This window comes from Centruroides vittatus, unplaced genomic scaffold (assembly GCF_030686945.1).
Source record: "Centruroides vittatus isolate TY-2023 unplaced genomic scaffold, ASM3068694v2 contig_970, whole genome shotgun sequence".
Taxonomy (NCBI): Eukaryota; Metazoa; Arthropoda; class Arachnida; order Scorpiones; family Buthidae; genus Centruroides; species Centruroides vittatus.
Window position 1 is genome coordinate 111,279 of NW_027122643.1, and position 17,760 is coordinate 129,038.

At 29.3% G+C, this 17,760-nt stretch overlaps 3 protein-coding genes across 3 annotated transcripts in view; all 3 read left to right on the plus strand.

Moving 5' to 3' along the window:
- LOC136985467 (hemicentin-1-like) overlaps window positions 1–17,760 on the plus strand; it is a 130,687-nt gene that overhangs the window by 33,836 nt on the left and 79,091 nt on the right. The window contains exons 25-38 of the mRNA XM_067282756.1: window positions 1,719–2,037; window positions 2,134–2,253; window positions 2,353–2,523; window positions 6,828–6,975; window positions 7,071–7,219; window positions 7,293–7,424; window positions 7,490–7,654; window positions 7,717–7,787; window positions 7,858–8,098; window positions 8,177–8,275; window positions 8,361–8,549; window positions 8,621–8,761; window positions 8,837–9,033; window positions 9,460–9,463. Of these exons, the coding sequence (XP_067138857.1) occupies window positions 1,719–2,037; window positions 2,134–2,253; window positions 2,353–2,523; window positions 6,828–6,975; window positions 7,071–7,219; window positions 7,293–7,424; window positions 7,490–7,654; window positions 7,717–7,787; window positions 7,858–8,098; window positions 8,177–8,275; window positions 8,361–8,549; window positions 8,621–8,761; window positions 8,837–9,033; window positions 9,460–9,463 (2,146 nt within the window). The remainder of the gene's footprint in view (window positions 1–1,718; window positions 2,038–2,133; window positions 2,254–2,352; window positions 2,524–6,827; window positions 6,976–7,070; window positions 7,220–7,292; window positions 7,425–7,489; window positions 7,655–7,716; window positions 7,788–7,857; window positions 8,099–8,176; window positions 8,276–8,360; window positions 8,550–8,620; window positions 8,762–8,836; window positions 9,034–9,459; window positions 9,464–17,760) is intronic.
- LOC136985451 (cell adhesion molecule Dscam2-like) lies at window positions 21–1,719 on the plus strand. The gene is made up of 4 exons (XM_067282739.1): window positions 21–314; window positions 446–727; window positions 833–952; window positions 1,102–1,719. Exons 1-4 carry the CDS (start codon window positions 260–262, stop codon window positions 1,284–1,286), a joined length of 642 nt encoding a protein of 213 aa, XP_067138840.1. The 5' UTR covers window positions 21–259; the 3' UTR covers window positions 1,287–1,719.
- Window positions 2,546–4,217, plus strand: LOC136985449 (cell adhesion molecule DSCAM-like). The gene is made up of 4 exons (XM_067282737.1): window positions 2,546–3,080; window positions 3,162–3,443; window positions 3,538–3,657; window positions 3,762–4,217. Exons 1-4 carry the CDS (start codon window positions 3,011–3,013, stop codon window positions 3,941–3,943), a joined length of 654 nt encoding a protein of 217 aa, XP_067138838.1. The 5' UTR covers window positions 2,546–3,010; the 3' UTR covers window positions 3,944–4,217.

Genomic DNA, 17,760 nt, shown 5'->3' on the forward strand with positions numbered 1-17,760 from the left:
TTGATTGTTCTTAAATAAATTATAAATTTTTGAAAACATTTTACTTAATTAGTACTTTGAGGTTTTCTTAAAATTATTAATAAAATGTAGATAATAGTTCGTTTATCAGCCACTAGAGTGTTTTGAGGATATTCCTTTGTGAAGCTGTTCTGGGGAGTTATCGCCATAACATACAAACAATTGTGTACGATATAGTGAAACTCTTATCATTATAATGACGTATTATACTTGATTTTCTTGAAAACATATAATCTACAAGATGATGAGTTTATTAATAAGTGTTGTGTGCCTACAGATTTTTGTTGTTTTTGGAGGTAAGTTCCGAATACATTAAATTGTCTATATTAACTGAATATTGTTCGATAATTCTCTATTCGGATTTATAAAACTTATTTTTATTTTTATGCTAATAAAGATCTATATTCTTTTTAAAATCCATATTTAGGGGAATTGAATGTTTCTCCATTTATTTTCCGGGAAAATGTGATGGTAGGTGAGAAAGTAACAGCAACTTGTACGACAGTTACCGAAGATACACAGATAAGTTTTAAATGGTTTAAAAATGGAAAACTGATAACTGATAACGAATATATAAAAGTGATGTACTATTCTGATGTTTCTCTCCTGACAATTAATCCGGTAAGAGCAGATGATAGCGGAAATTATACTTGTATTGTCACTTCTAAAGAAAAATCTAGTAAACATACAGCTTCTCTTATTGTGAAAGGTTTGTCTCATTTCTGATTTTTGCTCGCAGTTTTCTTAAAGCCATTTAGATATATATAGACTTATTTACATTGTATTCTAACTTGATTTTTTTTTTAATTTATAGCTTCTCCACAGTGGATAACCCAGCCCGAAAATGTGCAGTCCGTGATGGGTTCTAACATTAGTTTACATTGTTCTGTAACAGGCATACCAACGCCAACAATAAATTGGAAAAAGGCTGAAAGTAAGTAATAGACAATAATTTTGACTTATTTGTTAGGTTTGCATGAAAATACGAAAGTACTTCAAAGAATATATTTAAATTTTTAATTGCTTGATATCGTAATTTCCAATAATAATTTAAATAAAATTATGTTCATAACTATATTTCAGCTTCTTCAGATACAAATTTTAAACCTATTTCTGCCTCCAGTAACAGTATTATATCAGCAGATGGAACACTAAATCTCTTAAAAATAGGAAAATCTGATGAAGGATTATATGAGTGTCAAGCTTCGAACGGAATCGGAAATGATCTTCGTAAATCTGTAACAATTTCTGTATTCAGTAAGTTTTAATATAAAGCATATCTACATACAAGTTTTCGAGCTATATTTGTTTTAGTTTAATTTTCGGTCGCTTGATGGCGTCTTGTCTCTATTAGACATTCGCCATAAGTAGTTATTGACAAAGGATGTGCTGGTCGACTTCCATGTCTTAAAAAACAGTTTCATATACATTTCACTTGAGTAGTTTACTATTTACTGTTCTTATCGTCTATACGACATCTTGGTCAAATTTCGAAGAATACTAACGAACATGTGGATTTTAAGAATAGTATTGAGCGTTGTATTCCCAAGCTGGATATTCTGTGATCAAGGTAAGCAAATTGTATTGCATTTATTCTTGCTACGATAGAAAATATAAATAATTTGTTATGGTTCTGCTTATAAAATGCTAACTTAGCGATTAATTTTTTGTGTTTTTTTACATTAAAACAATATTTTTAGTATATGATTATATATAATTTTATTATATTTTTATTAGATAGTCCAAAAATTCAACCATTTATATTTCCCGAAAATGTAAACGTTGGGCAGAAAATCAGTGTTTCCTGCAATGTAATTACTGGAAATATGCCTTTAGATTTTAAATGGATGAAAGACAATAAAGAAATTTTAGATAGTTCTAATTTGGAAATTGGACAATATAATGGCGTTTCCATTTTAGTAATAAACCCAGTTACTCCATCTAATACTGGAAACTACAGTTGTATAGTGAAAAACAATTTAGGATCTGATAGTTTCACTGCATCGCTAACAGTTAAAGGTTACTAATAATTCAATAATAATTTTCCTTATTTTTCTATTATATAAAATTTTATTTTAATTAAAATATTTTTGATAATTAATTACATGTATTTAGCTCCAGCTAAATGGAAGACGAAGCCAAAAAATCAAGATGTTTACGTTGGTGCAAGAGTTGAAATGATTTGCCTAGCAGATGGATATCCATTACCGAAGATAACTTGGTTCAAGGAGAAAGGTACCTGCTTAATTCGTGCCTTATCTTCAACACGATATAGTAATTATTTTTTATTATTATTTTTTAATCAATTATAATAACATCTTATCGTATTTTCAGATACGAGTGGCCAGCTGATCGCGATCGATACTAATATAAGATATTATGTTACTGACTACGGAAATTTAACTATTTTAAATGTTACACCTGAAGATAGCGGTAATTATAAATGCGAAGCTGACAATGGAGTTGGTGAAAAGCTAAATTCTGTAGCGACTATTTCTGTGCATGGTAGGAAGTTAATTAATTATAATTAAGTAAAAGTGACTAGTAATTGCAAACCAACCTTTTATTACACGTAATATGGCAATTAAAATTTATCTATTCTCATTACATGCTTGTTTTTGTCAATTTAAACTTCCTGTAACCATCGTTGTAGTTGAATTAAAAATTCGCGTGTTTAAATTCTGCTTTTTTATAAATTTAAATTTGGTTGAGTTTCTATTAAATTAAACAAAGATGGAAATTCTCAAAGAGGATATTTCTTTCATTGGGATAAAACAATGAATTGATACAATTTTAGTTCAAATTAACGCCACGAGGGGTCATTACTATGCAGGTTATTCTCCCAGCAGTCAATAAGATTGGGATGAAAGTCAACTATTTGGATGAATAGAACAAAGATTGCTTAGTGTGTACATTAATTTGCACTCCTCGAAATTAAGCAAACTTCTGTCGATCTTTTATGATGCTCACCATTTCGTAGATAGATCAATACATGATGTCTGTAAACTGGATAGACATATTTCTAATTGTGCTTCTAATGAGAGAAATTACTTGCAATTCAGGTAAGAGAAACATATTTTAAAAACTAGAAAATGTAATATAGTTTGTTAGCATATATATTTCATTAATTACATATTTTTCAGAAGCTCCAAAGATTCAACCTTTTGTTTTACCTGATGGATTAAGTATAGGAAACAAGGCGAGTATGTCTTGTTCAGTTGTATCTGGAGAACCACCTTTAGCATTCTCTTGGCTAAAAAATGGAAAAAATATCGAAACAAACGACAAAATACAAATCAGACAATACGAAGATGTATCATTTCTATCGATAGAACCTCTTACTCATAACAGTAATGGTAATTATACGTGTCTAGTAAAAAATAACTTCGGATCTGACGAATTTACCCTGTCACTTCTAGTAAAAGGTAATTTTATTTATATAAATATATTTTAAAATAAATGTAATTTGTGTTTTTTGTGTTTTTTACATCGTAAAATTTAAGTACTGAATTTTTATAGCTCCACCTGAATGGATAATAAAACCACAAAATCAAGAAATTTTTATAGGTTCCTCGACACAAATTAATTGTAGAGCTAGTGGTTATCCTCAGCCAGGAATTGTTTGGTCTAAGATAAACGGTACGAATATACAATACAATAAATTTTCTATGAGTTAAGCATATTAAAGCATTTGTAAAAAAATATATCATTCATATTCTTTAATTAAATAAAACTTTTTTAAGATGCTAGCAAAAACTTTGAAGTTATTAGTACGAATTCAAGATACAAAATAACTGATAACGGAGACTGGAATCTGATCGATGCCAAGGAAGAAGACAGTGGTCAGTACGAATGTAAGGCGGATAATGGAGTAGGAAATCCGATTTCCATTGTCATAACGTTAGCTGTACACGGTAAGATGTAAAATGATACTTTAATAAAAAAAAAGAGCATCTTTAGAGTTTTAAGGGTTTGTTTTCTCGACTCTAAGTTAACCATTTACTGTATCTGAAGACAAATTCTTCAAGTAAGACTTAAACTTTAAAAACAATCTCGCTAATTAGAGTTGAAATACGTTTCATTTTACATACATATGTGTGTCCCAATTAAAATTAAAAGTAATTTTGTCTACAACGCGTTATAGTCAATAATAAGAAAAAAAACGCAAAATACAATTTAACAAATAGCATTTGTATAAAATAAATAAAAAAACACTGTATATAAAATTATATAAAAAATACTTAATAGCAAACAATATTAGCATTTATTAAGTAATATTTACGAAAATTTTTTAAATTTTAAATATTATTATCATTAAGAGTTATTTATCTAAATGTATTTGCCATATTAATATTGTAATATAGACTTTAAAATTATGATATCTATTTTAAGTTAAAATTCTGTTTGTATAGAATTAAAATAAGATAAGATTTTATAAATAACCGTGCTTAAATTATTTATAGACTTTATCATTTATAATTTTTATCGAAGCAAATAAAACAAAATATAATTTTAGTATGGAAAGAACGATTTTAGATAAATCATGATAATAATCAGAACACTATAATTAATTCTTGTTATCACGTTTGACAATACAATTGATGCCATACAATAAAGGATATATAAAAAAAAACTCGTTAATAATTATTACGTGCACTGAACGAAATTATACTTAGTACAGTACATTATTAGCTTTCGCTTTACATTTGTAAAAATGAAGTGAAAGCAAATACAAATAATTTCACTTTCAAATAGTAGACCAATAGAAAGGACAAAATAACTGCTGTTAGTTTCCCTCCTCTTTTTTCTTCTTGTAATAGTTTTACTGACCCAGAAAAAGTTTCAGCACCCAGAAAATTTATTGATTTATACTTCATCCATTATTGAAATTCGGACTGAAGGTCATTCACGCATGATTTAGATAAAACAATTGTTTTTTTTTTTTTTTAATTTTCAAGTGATGAATTATGAAACGAAATTATACCAATGTTAAGATACACTTTTTAAAAATTTACAATCGAATTTTTTTATTTTCATTAAAACTATAAAAAACAAAATGGAAAGGATAGGTGTTAAACTAGACTATTACTTAAAAAAAAAAAAAGGCGACTTTGAAAGATTTCATTAAATATAATTGAAGCATTAATTTTATGTTGCGAAGAACAAACTGAGTTGTAATTTGCAGACATTACAGACCATTAGAAATGTCCCCGGTCATTTTGTCGTTTTAACTTAGTTAATATAGCTTTTTGGCGAAAAAAAAAATTAAATTGGTAACGTCAATCTGATCGATATTTTAGTCGCCTTTTTCTTTTTATCACTCCACTGAGTTTTCTCTCAACGGATTTGTATAATAGTTAAACTTACTGTGCAATACCTTAGTTTGAGATAAATATATAATCTTCAAATATGTGCGAGCAATTTTATTTACAGTACATTTACAACAGAAGAAAGCTGGAATAATATGATAAAATATTAATTGAAAAATTTTACCGTAGTTAGTAAATTCAACAAGTCACTGAAATTTTTCTGTCTGATAAAAATTTAGTGACTTGTTGAATTTAACATACTTTCATTTTATTGTTTTATTTTAGCTATTACATACCGGTATATTTATTTATTATTCGTAACTTTGAATTTATGTGCGTATGCGTATTACTGCATATTTACACATAATGCAAATACTCAGTTATACTCCGTTATTTATTCAGTACGAAATAAATATGAAACTTCTATATTTACCTGTTTATAAGTGAATCTGTAACATTTTCGAAAATATTCTTGAATTTCCGGGTTTGAAAGAGAAGCAGCAACGTTGGCGATTTCGCTTCAGCAATCACAACTTTGGTAGATCAATTTTGTACTCTCGGTTTTGAATAAATCGTTTTTCCATAAGCAAATTTTTCGTTGAATATATTTCTTCCCCCTTTTCTCTTTTCTCGGGAGACATTTTTCTTGCTGACAGTTGACTAAATTGTAAAAAAAAAGAAATCAGAAAAAAAATTTTGTCTATAAATCATGCCTATGGTTGCAATGCAAGCGTGTTTAATAAACATTTTATTGGTAAAAATTACTTTAAAATTATTAAGAATATATATTTACAAATTTATTAATATTTTGTATATGAATAGTGTATTCTAATTATTAAGTTTTAACTTATTATATTTATCATATTTATTTATATTATTTCCTTATTTGTGTAAAATATATACTGTAGTTACTTTTTATAATATAAAAAAATAAAATTTGTATTTATTATCAGTTATATATACATTAAGTGTTACATCTAAATGGATTTAATTTGCAGAAATGAATAATTAATGTAAACAAAAGCCGCTTAAGATTTAAACTTTTACAATGGAAGTAATATTGATTTTTGTCGTTCAATTAACTTAAACTTTTCTATTATTCGTATTTTAATAAAAAAAATTCCCAATTTATGTTGGTACTTAATTTTAATAATTTTTGTCATTTTTTACAACTCTTAATATGCTTCAAGAAACGTATAAACATATTTTCCATTTGCAAATCCTCTTCAGCAATGTTTATATATAAATAAAGGATGTAGGCTTCTACCCTTGAAATGAATGCAAAATATTAATTTCAAAGAATGCCGATTTATTCATAAAAACTAAATTAGTTTATTTAAATTATTTACTTTGGATTATATATAAGCTTGTCTGAAATTGAAGCATGTTATCTTATTATTTTACAAATTTTTACGGGTTATTTTATCATATCTGGGATATCAAATAGCATCTAAAATTTTATCATTCTAATATTAGTTGTTAAAATATATATTAATATAGTTCCAGCTAGATTTGAAGAAAAATTTAGTGTTCAAACAGTTAGACAAGGAGATAGTGCCATTTTGAGATGCGATGCTTTGGGCGATCATCCGCTAACAGTGAAATGGTTAAGAGATAAAAAAGAATTAGAAATTTCCGAATTGTCAAGGTAGAACAACTTAAAAGATTTATTTTTGATTGATGACATCGTTATTCATATAAAATTAATAGAATTTAAATAATATAAAATATATATTCGAACAGATATGAAAAATTCGAGACAACTTCAACGACTGGATTAAATTCTGAATTATATATCCGAACAGTCGATAGACGAGATGGAGCACTCTATAGTTGTGTTGCTCAGAATATATATGGCAGCGACGATAGAAATATTAAAGTTTTAGTTGTTGGTGGGTAATATTTTAAGAATAAAAGATGATTAAAATTTTTAACTAGTGCTTACGTGTTTAATGTTTCGTGTAGAGGTGCCAGCTCAACCGTTAGATGTTAAAATCCAGGAAATTTGGAGTAGAAGTGCCAATATAACATGGACAGCACCTTATTCGGGAAATAGCCCGATTACCAAATATATTGTTCAATATTGGAAAGACAAAGGCAAGTTTTGATATAAGTTTTAATATGAATTTATATTTATTATTAATGGCGTCTCAAACTTATAGCCGGTTCTCAAATGTTGCAAGAGGAAGAAGTGACGGCTGCTCATACTTCTGTAGTTATAAATAATCTTCATCCAGGTACATCTTATGCTTTAACAGTTATTGCGGAAAATGAAATAGGTCACGGGGAACCTTCTGAAACTGTACGATTTGTGACAGGAGAAGAAGGTAATTATAGAAATTTTAATCATATTTAAAAATTTTTAGCTAAAAATAATATTTTTTTATAGAGCCAAGTGGACCTCCGACAGATCTCTGGGTTGAGTCTAGAGGCCCTTACACAATATTAGTTAGATGGAAGGTATGAAAATTTCTCTAATGTATAGAAAACTTTTCCAGATTTATAAAATGATATGTCAATTTGAAATTAGGCTCCTCCCAAGGAATATTGGCATGGAAAATTAAAAGGCTATTACGTTGGTTATAAAATGGAAGGATCTCCACAACCTTATTCTTTTAAAACTGTGGAAGCTATGAATGTTAACATCACTCATGAGTATTTGTTAAATGGTCTTAAGAAATCATCTAAATATAGCATTGTAGTAAAAGCTTATAACGGAGCTGGAACGGGACCCGCTTCTCAAGAACTGATTGTTAAAACATTAGATGGAGGTTTGCAATTAGTTTTCTTTCATTTATATCATATATATTTCTCCAATTTTATTTATATTTAATTATTTTTATATATAGTACTGCCTCGGCCTCCATCGGTTTCCCTATTATCTGCTTCTGATTCAACAATAAGTGTTAAATGGGGACATACCACTTCAAGAGATGAACCAGTGACAGGTATTTGAAATTAATTTTCATCAAGTACATTTGTATCCATAAATCACTATGATATAAATTGTTAAATATTTAAATAAATTTTCAGGTTATACGCTGCATTATCGTAAAAAAGTAGGACACTGGTTACACGTTCCTTTATTAGCTTCCGATCAGACCAAATATACACTAACAGGTTTAGACAGTGATACTACGTATAACGTTTATGTTACTGCAAATAACAGATATGGTCGAGGTGATCCTAGTGGTATTCTTAGTGTTAGAACAGGCGATAAAGGTTGGTTTTATTCACTTCTTGTATGATTTTGATAGTATTACAGTACTAACAAATGTGCTATTTTAAATTAGGATTTGGAATGAGAATGCCTTTTTACCTCGATCCTTCGGTAATTATCCCAGCATCAGCATCTCTAGCAGCTATTATAGTAGTCATATTGGTTGTTTCCATTTTCTTACATAAATCAAAATCACGGCATACTCTAGAAAGAGGTAAATAAATGAGTTTTCTCACATGAATACGAAACCTGTTTTTAAAGGAAATTAAAATTTAAATAATAATTACAGCGATACAAAGTGGTCAACAGTATGCATATGCCGTTGGTTCTTCTCAAAGGTATATAGATATGGATAAAGCAAGACCTCATAGTCAACCTGAACCAGGAACGCCCGCAATAAGTGTGGCTTCTTATGCATCTATACCTTCGCGTATAGATAATGAAGATTTATATGGAGATGACTGTCGTCAAGAGATCTTGAGTCCTGTAAGAGAAAATCGTTTATAAACTTAAATATTGAAAGTAAATAATTAAATTATGCATAAAATCTATAAAATTTATATTTTTACAAAAATGTTTATTCTAATTTTAGCACAATAAACAAAGGCCAGAATCTTTTCCAAGGCCTAGCGCTATCAAGAAAGGAATAGCTCATGTTTAATATCAGTTCTTCCCATTATTCTATTGCAACCACTGCCTCCAAAAATTTTACATCGGAAGAGATGAAAGAGAAACTTCAAGTTCTCTCATCAGAAAAGTTAAATGAATATGCACGTGTCTTGATTGTCTACCAAGTCACAATTTTACTCGCCATTTTTAGTATAAATTTTGTACCAGATATTTTTATTGAAAAATGAAAAAATCTTTGTTATTTATAAAGTTGTTCTTGTTTAAATTTTAACTTATTTATAGATAAGTGAGTATATGTGATGTTTGTAATTATAATAAATAATAATCGTGTCCTAGATTATACTTACATAAGAAAAAAAATATATGTAGCCGTACAAAAGAAAAAATCTTGTATATGCACAGCAATGCAATGTATCAGCACTGTTTTATTATCAAATTTTAACTATTTAATATTCTGTGAAATTTGCAATTCAGTGGACTGGATAACAAAAGGATATTAGGAGTTCAAAAATCTTCGCATGTTTATTCATAGCGTTAAACATGTTTACAAAAGCAGTGTCTTATCTACTTTAAAACATGAAAATAATTACTATTGTGAATGTCATTTACTATATTCTTTGATATAGGCTATTATCTGTACTGCGAGAACGTTTTACAGTTACCTAAATTGATCATTATAAGAAAAACAATATGAATAAGTTTGTACTCATTGTAAACTATTTGAAATAAATGTGGCTTGTTTTTGTTTTAATCTTTAGTGTCTACTCTTTTGTGAATTTTTAAACAGATACTTTCTTGACAATTACTTATATTTAAATATTGAAAAAATCGGAAATCATATAATAATATCTAAAAAACATTAGTACTACTCTTGTTCTTATACGTGATTATGCTACTACAGAAGTGCGAGATATTGATCGATGGAATTTTATATTCAGTTCAACCCAGTAGGAGGAGTCAATGTTTAGTGCGACCGCATGTACTAAACATAATCGAAATGATCGATTTGTCTCTGCAATGGCCGAATAAAAACAAAACGACAGAATTCCTCTGGCGGTTAATTTGTGAATCTCTTTTGTAAACAGAGAAATAATTAGAATGTAAGTGAGAATCAAAACAGAATTAGCACATATATTTCGCGAGAAAATGACTGTAAAGCTTTAAAAAACATTATTTTATTATTCTCCACATTCTAATTAGTCGAAAACTTAATGAACACATAATTAAATTTTAAGTAGAAAGATGTATTTGTAAGATTTTATGTTTAAATTAAATACAAATAATTCAGATACGCGATACAGAAAACTTACAGAAATAATGGTTAACAAGAAATTGAAATATTTTTGAATCTCTTAATACTAATTTGTGATTGTTACTGAGCCACTACGTCCTGTATATCAGAATTATTTGATGCCCATTACATATAAAGATTATCAATGATTCAATTCATACTCTATTATTATTTTAGTTAATTTACTTAAATGTACTAACATTTCAAATATTTTAAGCTACATATTAATATTTATATTGTAAATCAATCAACGCTTTAAGAAAAATTGATTGATACTAATTTAATAAATGTAAATTGAATTATTTGTTGAAAATTTAATTTAATTAATACATATTGTAATAACAGAGTATACGTAAAACTGTGTTTAAATTAAGAAAATAAGGAAGTACTATATTAACCAATCTCTCCCCTGTAGCAAGGTTTGCCTTTAGTACAATAAAAACAATTATTATATATATATATATTTATTATTATTATTATTATTATTTTAGTTACATATTGCATACTATCATTAAAATAATTTTTCATGTTGCGAAGATAACACAGGTTCTCGAGTTATCTCTTTTCATTATTTTTTTCCACAAGTTATTATTTTAATTATAATTAATCGTGATAAATTTAAATAATGCCCACTATGTACACGAATTTTAAAAAAATCACTTCAACGAAAGTTCCTTCCTTTCTATTAGTCTACAATAAACTAGAGCAGAAAGAATAACTTCGTAAATCGTATTAACTTACTTAAAAATATGTATTTACCTTAGCATTCATTAACATAATTACAAAAGTTTTCAAATTAAATTATAAAAGTCTGTGATTCTACTAATCTACAGTATATTCAAGGCGTAAGCCCCCCTTTATTTTCTTAAAACTTCCTTAGTATGAATGCAAAACGATGAATCAAACAAAAGAAAACGTCATTGCGTGGAATAAATTATTTTCATATTGTGCTGCTAGTCTGCAATGAATTTCTGTCCTTCGTATTATTTTAGTAATGCAAAATAATTACAAAAATTATGCCACTGCATTTTACTCTTCTTTGATGCGTGAGCAAATGGAAATCAGAATGTTGTTATAACTACGTTGTTCTCAACAAATCAAAAATACGTCATTCTCATGCAAAGTATTTCTATTATTCTTGAGATCATTATGTAAGAAATTGAACTCTACTTTTTCTTCGTTACTTCCTTATATATATTGTTTATTATATTTAGTTCTAAACAGTAAAAAAGTTTATAGTTTTCGATTTACTCTTCAATATGATCATCTAAACAGCTGCTTTCAAGAAAAATGCCGCTGGATTGGGTTAATGGAATGAGGTAGCGCAACACATATTTAGTTGATCTATCAAAATTAGATCTTATTTAGATACTAGGTACACAATGAAAACCTCACAACCGTGGGTCAGGTACGGACCCGTGATCAACCAGTGTTAAATGATTTTATCCAATTGGTCACTGTTGAGCATAATATTACTCTCGTAAATCTAACACTTCATCAGTATCACCGTTTCAGACGTGTCTAATTGAGATAAAGAATTAACTTAAACAAACTATCATATTAAAAAAATATACAAAAGATAATTTCAGTAGTGTTTATAATTACATACTACTAGCAATGACGGGTAAGTGGAAGAAAAGGAAGTTCGAAAACCTACGTAAAATTTTCTGCAATAAGACTTTATTAAGTCTAAAAGATAATAATTATCAATCTTTTTCTGTATAGTCGTATGGGCTAATTACAAGAATTAGCATAGTGAATTGAGTAAAATTTTATCTCTGATGAAAACAATTGAACCCTATCTAAATTATAGGCTATTCTACGTGAGCAAAACATAATAAGAATAATAAAATAAAATAAATTTAAAAAATCCTTTATGAAATAAATGTTTCAAAAATTTTCCTTGCATTCCTTCTCTTTTGGCTAGACACACCTAAACATTTTTTAAAAGGTTCTTCCTGTCAACTTTTTGTTGTGAGGAATCTTATAATTTCTATTTCATATTTTAAAGCTACATTGGTCTTACTCATTGGCATGAAATGTTTAAGTGGAAATAGACTTGTTACAGAAAAACTAAATGCTACAGTTGAAAAGAGATGTCGAGTTAATGTTAACAGAAAATTCTACAATTCTCAAAAATGTTAAGTATTCATTGCACTAGGAGATGTAAAGTTTAAAGTTTACGCCTCATAGAACGCAACGGAATTCGAGCGTCGATGAATTTAAGCGCCATCTGCCCGATATCATGAGTCACGGCAGTGACTCCCCGCCAAGTAAAAAAGTCAGTGGCTGACTATATAAACAGGAATCAGAGTTGCCAATTTTCGGGGGTCGATTTCTCCGCTCTCCAAACACCTGAAGTAATTCCGAATACCTCGTTCGAAAGAAAATTGTTTTCCTAGGAAGTGTGCAAAATTTCAAGATTTTTTGTAATGCGGTTGTCGAAATATAAGCAATTGAAAAATGCAAAAATCGCCAAAAAGCTGTATTTTCATTTTTATTCATCCGTCACTGCAGATGCTCGTAGAGAAAAAATTATTGAGTCTAGAAAGTTCAAATTTTGAACTTAAGCCTTTCTCATTATCGTCAAGTGCTGGAAAAACTTCCGGGTCGATAGGTCAAAGTTCACGGGGTTTCCCATACAGCTAATTCAAGTTTTACGGCTTAATTTTATGTTTAAAAAGATAAAATTACATCGAAACAAATGAATTTTATTCAAAGTGTTACTCAGATTTACAAAAGCTCAAATTTATGCCAATTAAAACTTTTTATAAGGATTTTTCTAAACGGCGTATCGAAAGCGTCGGTCGGCGGCGCGTTCGATTGGCGGCACGTTGATCGGCGCCAATTGAATTGTACCTGTCTTGACGTAATAATACAATTATTAAATAAAAACAATTGATATCCAAACAAAAACAACTGAGATGTAAAATAATTACGCAAAGTAAAAACTTGTGACAATTTAGACGACAATCAAAATTTTTGTAGTTTTCCTTTGGTAAAGATAAGCTTGGCGCTTAGAAGCGAAATGCAAAAAAGAATAATACAGGTAAAAATCTTGTGAGTACCGCTTCGAAGCGCCAAGCTGCTTGTCTTTACCCAAGGAAAACTCCTAAAAATATTTTGACTGTTGTCTAAATTGTCAGGCCCACCAGTGGCAAAGTGGTCTTCGTTCCCTGAATACTAGGAGTTCGGTCGTGGGTTCGCGCCTCGCTCGGACGGGCTGGCCACGTGGAGTTTTCCGGGTTTTCTCCAGGTCTGTAACACCTACATAGAAATCGGTTTGCCTTAAAAAGACCTTTCGAAAGGCATTTCCCTTAGGCAGATCGCCCAAATATTGTGTTGCCGTAACTAAAAAAACATAACTGAATTGTCACAAGCTTTTACTTTGCGTAATTTTTTCACATCTCAGATGTTTTTGTTTGAATTAATTTAATTCGCTATATTTTAAAGCACAAAATATTCTTTTGTCTTGACATTAATATGATTTCAGTTAATATGTTAAATTTATTGAAAGATAAAAAGCTTAAATATAATATTAAGTTAATACATTTTAATTTACCTAATATTTATAGGGTATTTCGAAATTCCTGTTACAACCTTATAGGGCAGAATACTTAAGAAAAACTAAGATAGAAATATTCAGTAACATTTTTCGAATAAAATATGCGTATGTTTTTTTTAATCGTAATCTTTTTTATTTTCATTAAAATAAATACTTCTGAAATGAATACAGTAAATTATTACCGCTATGCAGCAGATATAAAAAATAAAATAAAATAAAATATACAGACTCAGAGAGCGTACGTCATAAAGTAAAAGGAAGATCTGCCATGGTCGCGACAAAAAAACTTCAACAGACAGCAAGTATTTTTGAGCGAGTGTACCAGACGGGTATACCAGGTTTACATGTATGGTACACTCGTTATTATGTATACATGCAAACATCGTATCTGCAAAGCATGATACAATGTTTGCATATATACATAATAGATGTTGTAGGTCGTCAAATCGAGCAGCTCTTGTAGTGGATTAGGATGCATTGCGAAACAAACGCTTAAAAAGTATTACCCATTTTAATAAAAAGAACATTGTTTTCAAATACATAAAAGAAAAGTATAAAATTTTAAGATAAATCTACTTGTTTCTTTCTTAAAAACCATTCAATTTAAATAAACGATTGAAATATATATTTGTACGAAAACCCAGAATTGACGTCACTGAACATTAAACATCTGTAACTCTTTAATAAAGGCTTTATTTGAAAAATGTTCTGAACATTTTAATTTTTTATTAAAGAATCTATCCTATAAGTTTGTAATACAAATTTCGAAATACCGTATATATATTTGTTGTTTGACTCTATTTTGTGGTCACTAAGATGACTTTTTTCATCATACTCATTATGGAATCGGCCAGGCCCACAATGGAGCAGCTAAGTAGTGGGAGATGGAACCGGCCAGTGCGATAGGCTGACACGCTCGTCGACTATTTCATAGTAAAGTGCATGTTTTATAAAATTATTTGAGTAATTAGCTATTTTTATAAAATTTAAAAATATTAATATTAATCTGACATATTCTTAATTAAACAATCAAATAAAATTTAAATAGTAAACTTTTTCTAGAAAATGCAGATAAAATTTTATAGAAAAATCGTCCTCTTTCAATACAATTTGGCAAAAAAAAAAAAAAAAAAAAACAATTATTTAACTAGTCACACTGTTTGAAAATACCTATATCATTTGGTCTCAAAACGAAGCGGTTAAGAAGCTTACCTCCCAAATCAGATTATCAGGAATTTTTCATGGATAGTCTTGAATTCATTTGAGGTCTGATTCATCATCTGGAAATCCTGCTGAAGCCTGGTCGAACCAGAGATAAAATGAAACATACTCTCTTAACGCCAAAAAAATACAAATAGTCAAAACTTCGGGAGCAAAAAATAGTCTGAATGTCGAAATCATAATCATATTCAAACAGAATTTTCAATAATATGAAATAAATCACCAATGTCGATGGATATATATTTTTACGTAGAAAAACACATTCGATATATAGCAGAGGCAATGAAACTATAACTTAACAACTGTACACATGTCGTAAATTCGCGCCTCACCTCGGAATTTTTCGAGTTTTCTTCACATATCTAATACCTAAATAAGGATCAGTTTCTATAGAAAGAAAGTCCTCCCGGAAAGCATCCTTTTCTTGGCAGATCGCCCATGTGTTATGATAGGATAGGATTGACGAACAAGATTTCATGAATCCTATCCTGTAACCTAAAACCGCATACGATAAAGCTTCAGTGATATATCTTAAAAGATTTGGTCTGTTGCTTAACAGCAGTAATGCCCAAATTACGGCAAGTTACCAGAAAATTCTACAAAACTTTTGACACACTACTTATAAATGATCAACGATTTATGCGCAATTTGGCCCGCCAGTCAAAAAGTTTGGGCACCATAGCTTTTTAGGAAACACATTAGGCCTCACCTTATACAAAATGTTGAATATAGTTTCCCTTTCTGTAAATATAAAACATAAGTAATAAAAGTTAACTGAAAAATGATTTCTTTTTTTTTTTACCAAAATAAGGGACAAACTGAATTCAATGATTTGCCAGAGAAAAAAAATATTTTAAATGAAGTTAAATGAAAATCGAAGTATAAACTGAACTAGAAAAACAAAAACTGCGAAAATTAAATAAAAATAATTAAGGATAACTTCAATAGGCATATAACATAGGTTAAAAAAAGAAGAAAAATTGGATAAAAATTTTAAAAAATTTCTTACGAAAAAATGAAAACCAAGATCAGTCGAATGATTTCAGTACACTGTATTGGAGACAGACACTTAATATTGAACTATTGTACGGGAGTCGACCGGAAATTAAGGGGCGGAAATCGACATATCCGGCACTCTGTTTACCTGAAAATCCGCGCGAGAACAGCCATATTTTCAAACTTTGCAGAATCTATACGAAAAGTTGTCTCACAGCAAAGTTTATTTAGAAAACTTCTTAAAGATTTTCTTTAAATAAGACGACTATTTGTATCTCCAACCTTTTCCAGAGAAGACTCAATTAAATTTGTATTGAGAGCATTGACATTGGAATCAAAGTCAATGGGCTAGTATACTCTTCACAGACGAGTTTCAATGAAATATTTAAATTGATTTTCGATTAATGCTGACATGGAATCTAATATCATCCCGTAAATATTTTGGATTGGATTAACAGGATAAGGCAACGTAACACGTAGGTGATCTGCCAAAAGGCATGTTCCCTGAAAGTCTTTCTACGGGAAACTTGTTTCTAGATATTAAGAGACACGAATAAAGTCCGTAAAACTCCAGATGGAAGCCGTGAATGACGACCAGTACACAAATATTTTGGAAAGAGAAATTTTGACGCTGTAGGTCACATCACAATCAATGGTTACAAAAATCTTATGTCTTCTCAGGAAGTACTGTGACATGTTAGGTATCGCGATGAGATTCTGGAATCTTATGTTCATCCATCTTTTGCAGCAATGTATTCTGAAGCCATGTTAATGAACAATAATGATTTTCGCAGATTTTGTTTGGTAGACCAGTACTTCGAGAATAAAATCGTAGTTCGAATAGAATAGAATAGATTATAGTTTCATCTGTCCTAAATCATGTTGAATATGTTTGAGATGCTTTATGAAGACGAACTGCAGTTTCATTACACTTTTCAACATTTACAGATCTAAAGTGGATCTAAATTCTTAGCAGGATTGGAAATTAATCCTTCAAGTCGTCATTAACAACATTACTTGCAACGTTCCGAATCGTCATTAAGCTTATAGCCAGGAGATTGAATATTCTATTGGAGATGTTTTACAATTAATATTTTACAATTTTGATGTTAACACGCACGTGTAATTAAATATTTAATAAAATTCTTTCTTCTGTCATGCATGCTATGCAATAAATTCAGCCTACAAATTCCGTTAAACTCTACGAAAGAGAATATTTTAAAAGTGATATTAAATCTTACAGATCATCATACTGAATTGAATTTACTTTTTGATTATCGAAGTAATTTCAATTACATAAGCTAAAAATTACAAATTTACTTTTTTAAAATTAAGAATCGAATTTGTGAACATAAAATTTGTTTATAAGATTTTGAATTTGATAAAGATTTATATTTTCCGCGTGTTTATTATCATTATAACTAGGGTTTCTCAAACGGAATCCCGAGATCCCGGGATCCCGGTTGTTTTTTTTCAACCCGGGAAATCCCGCGAATTTCTTAAAAATTCA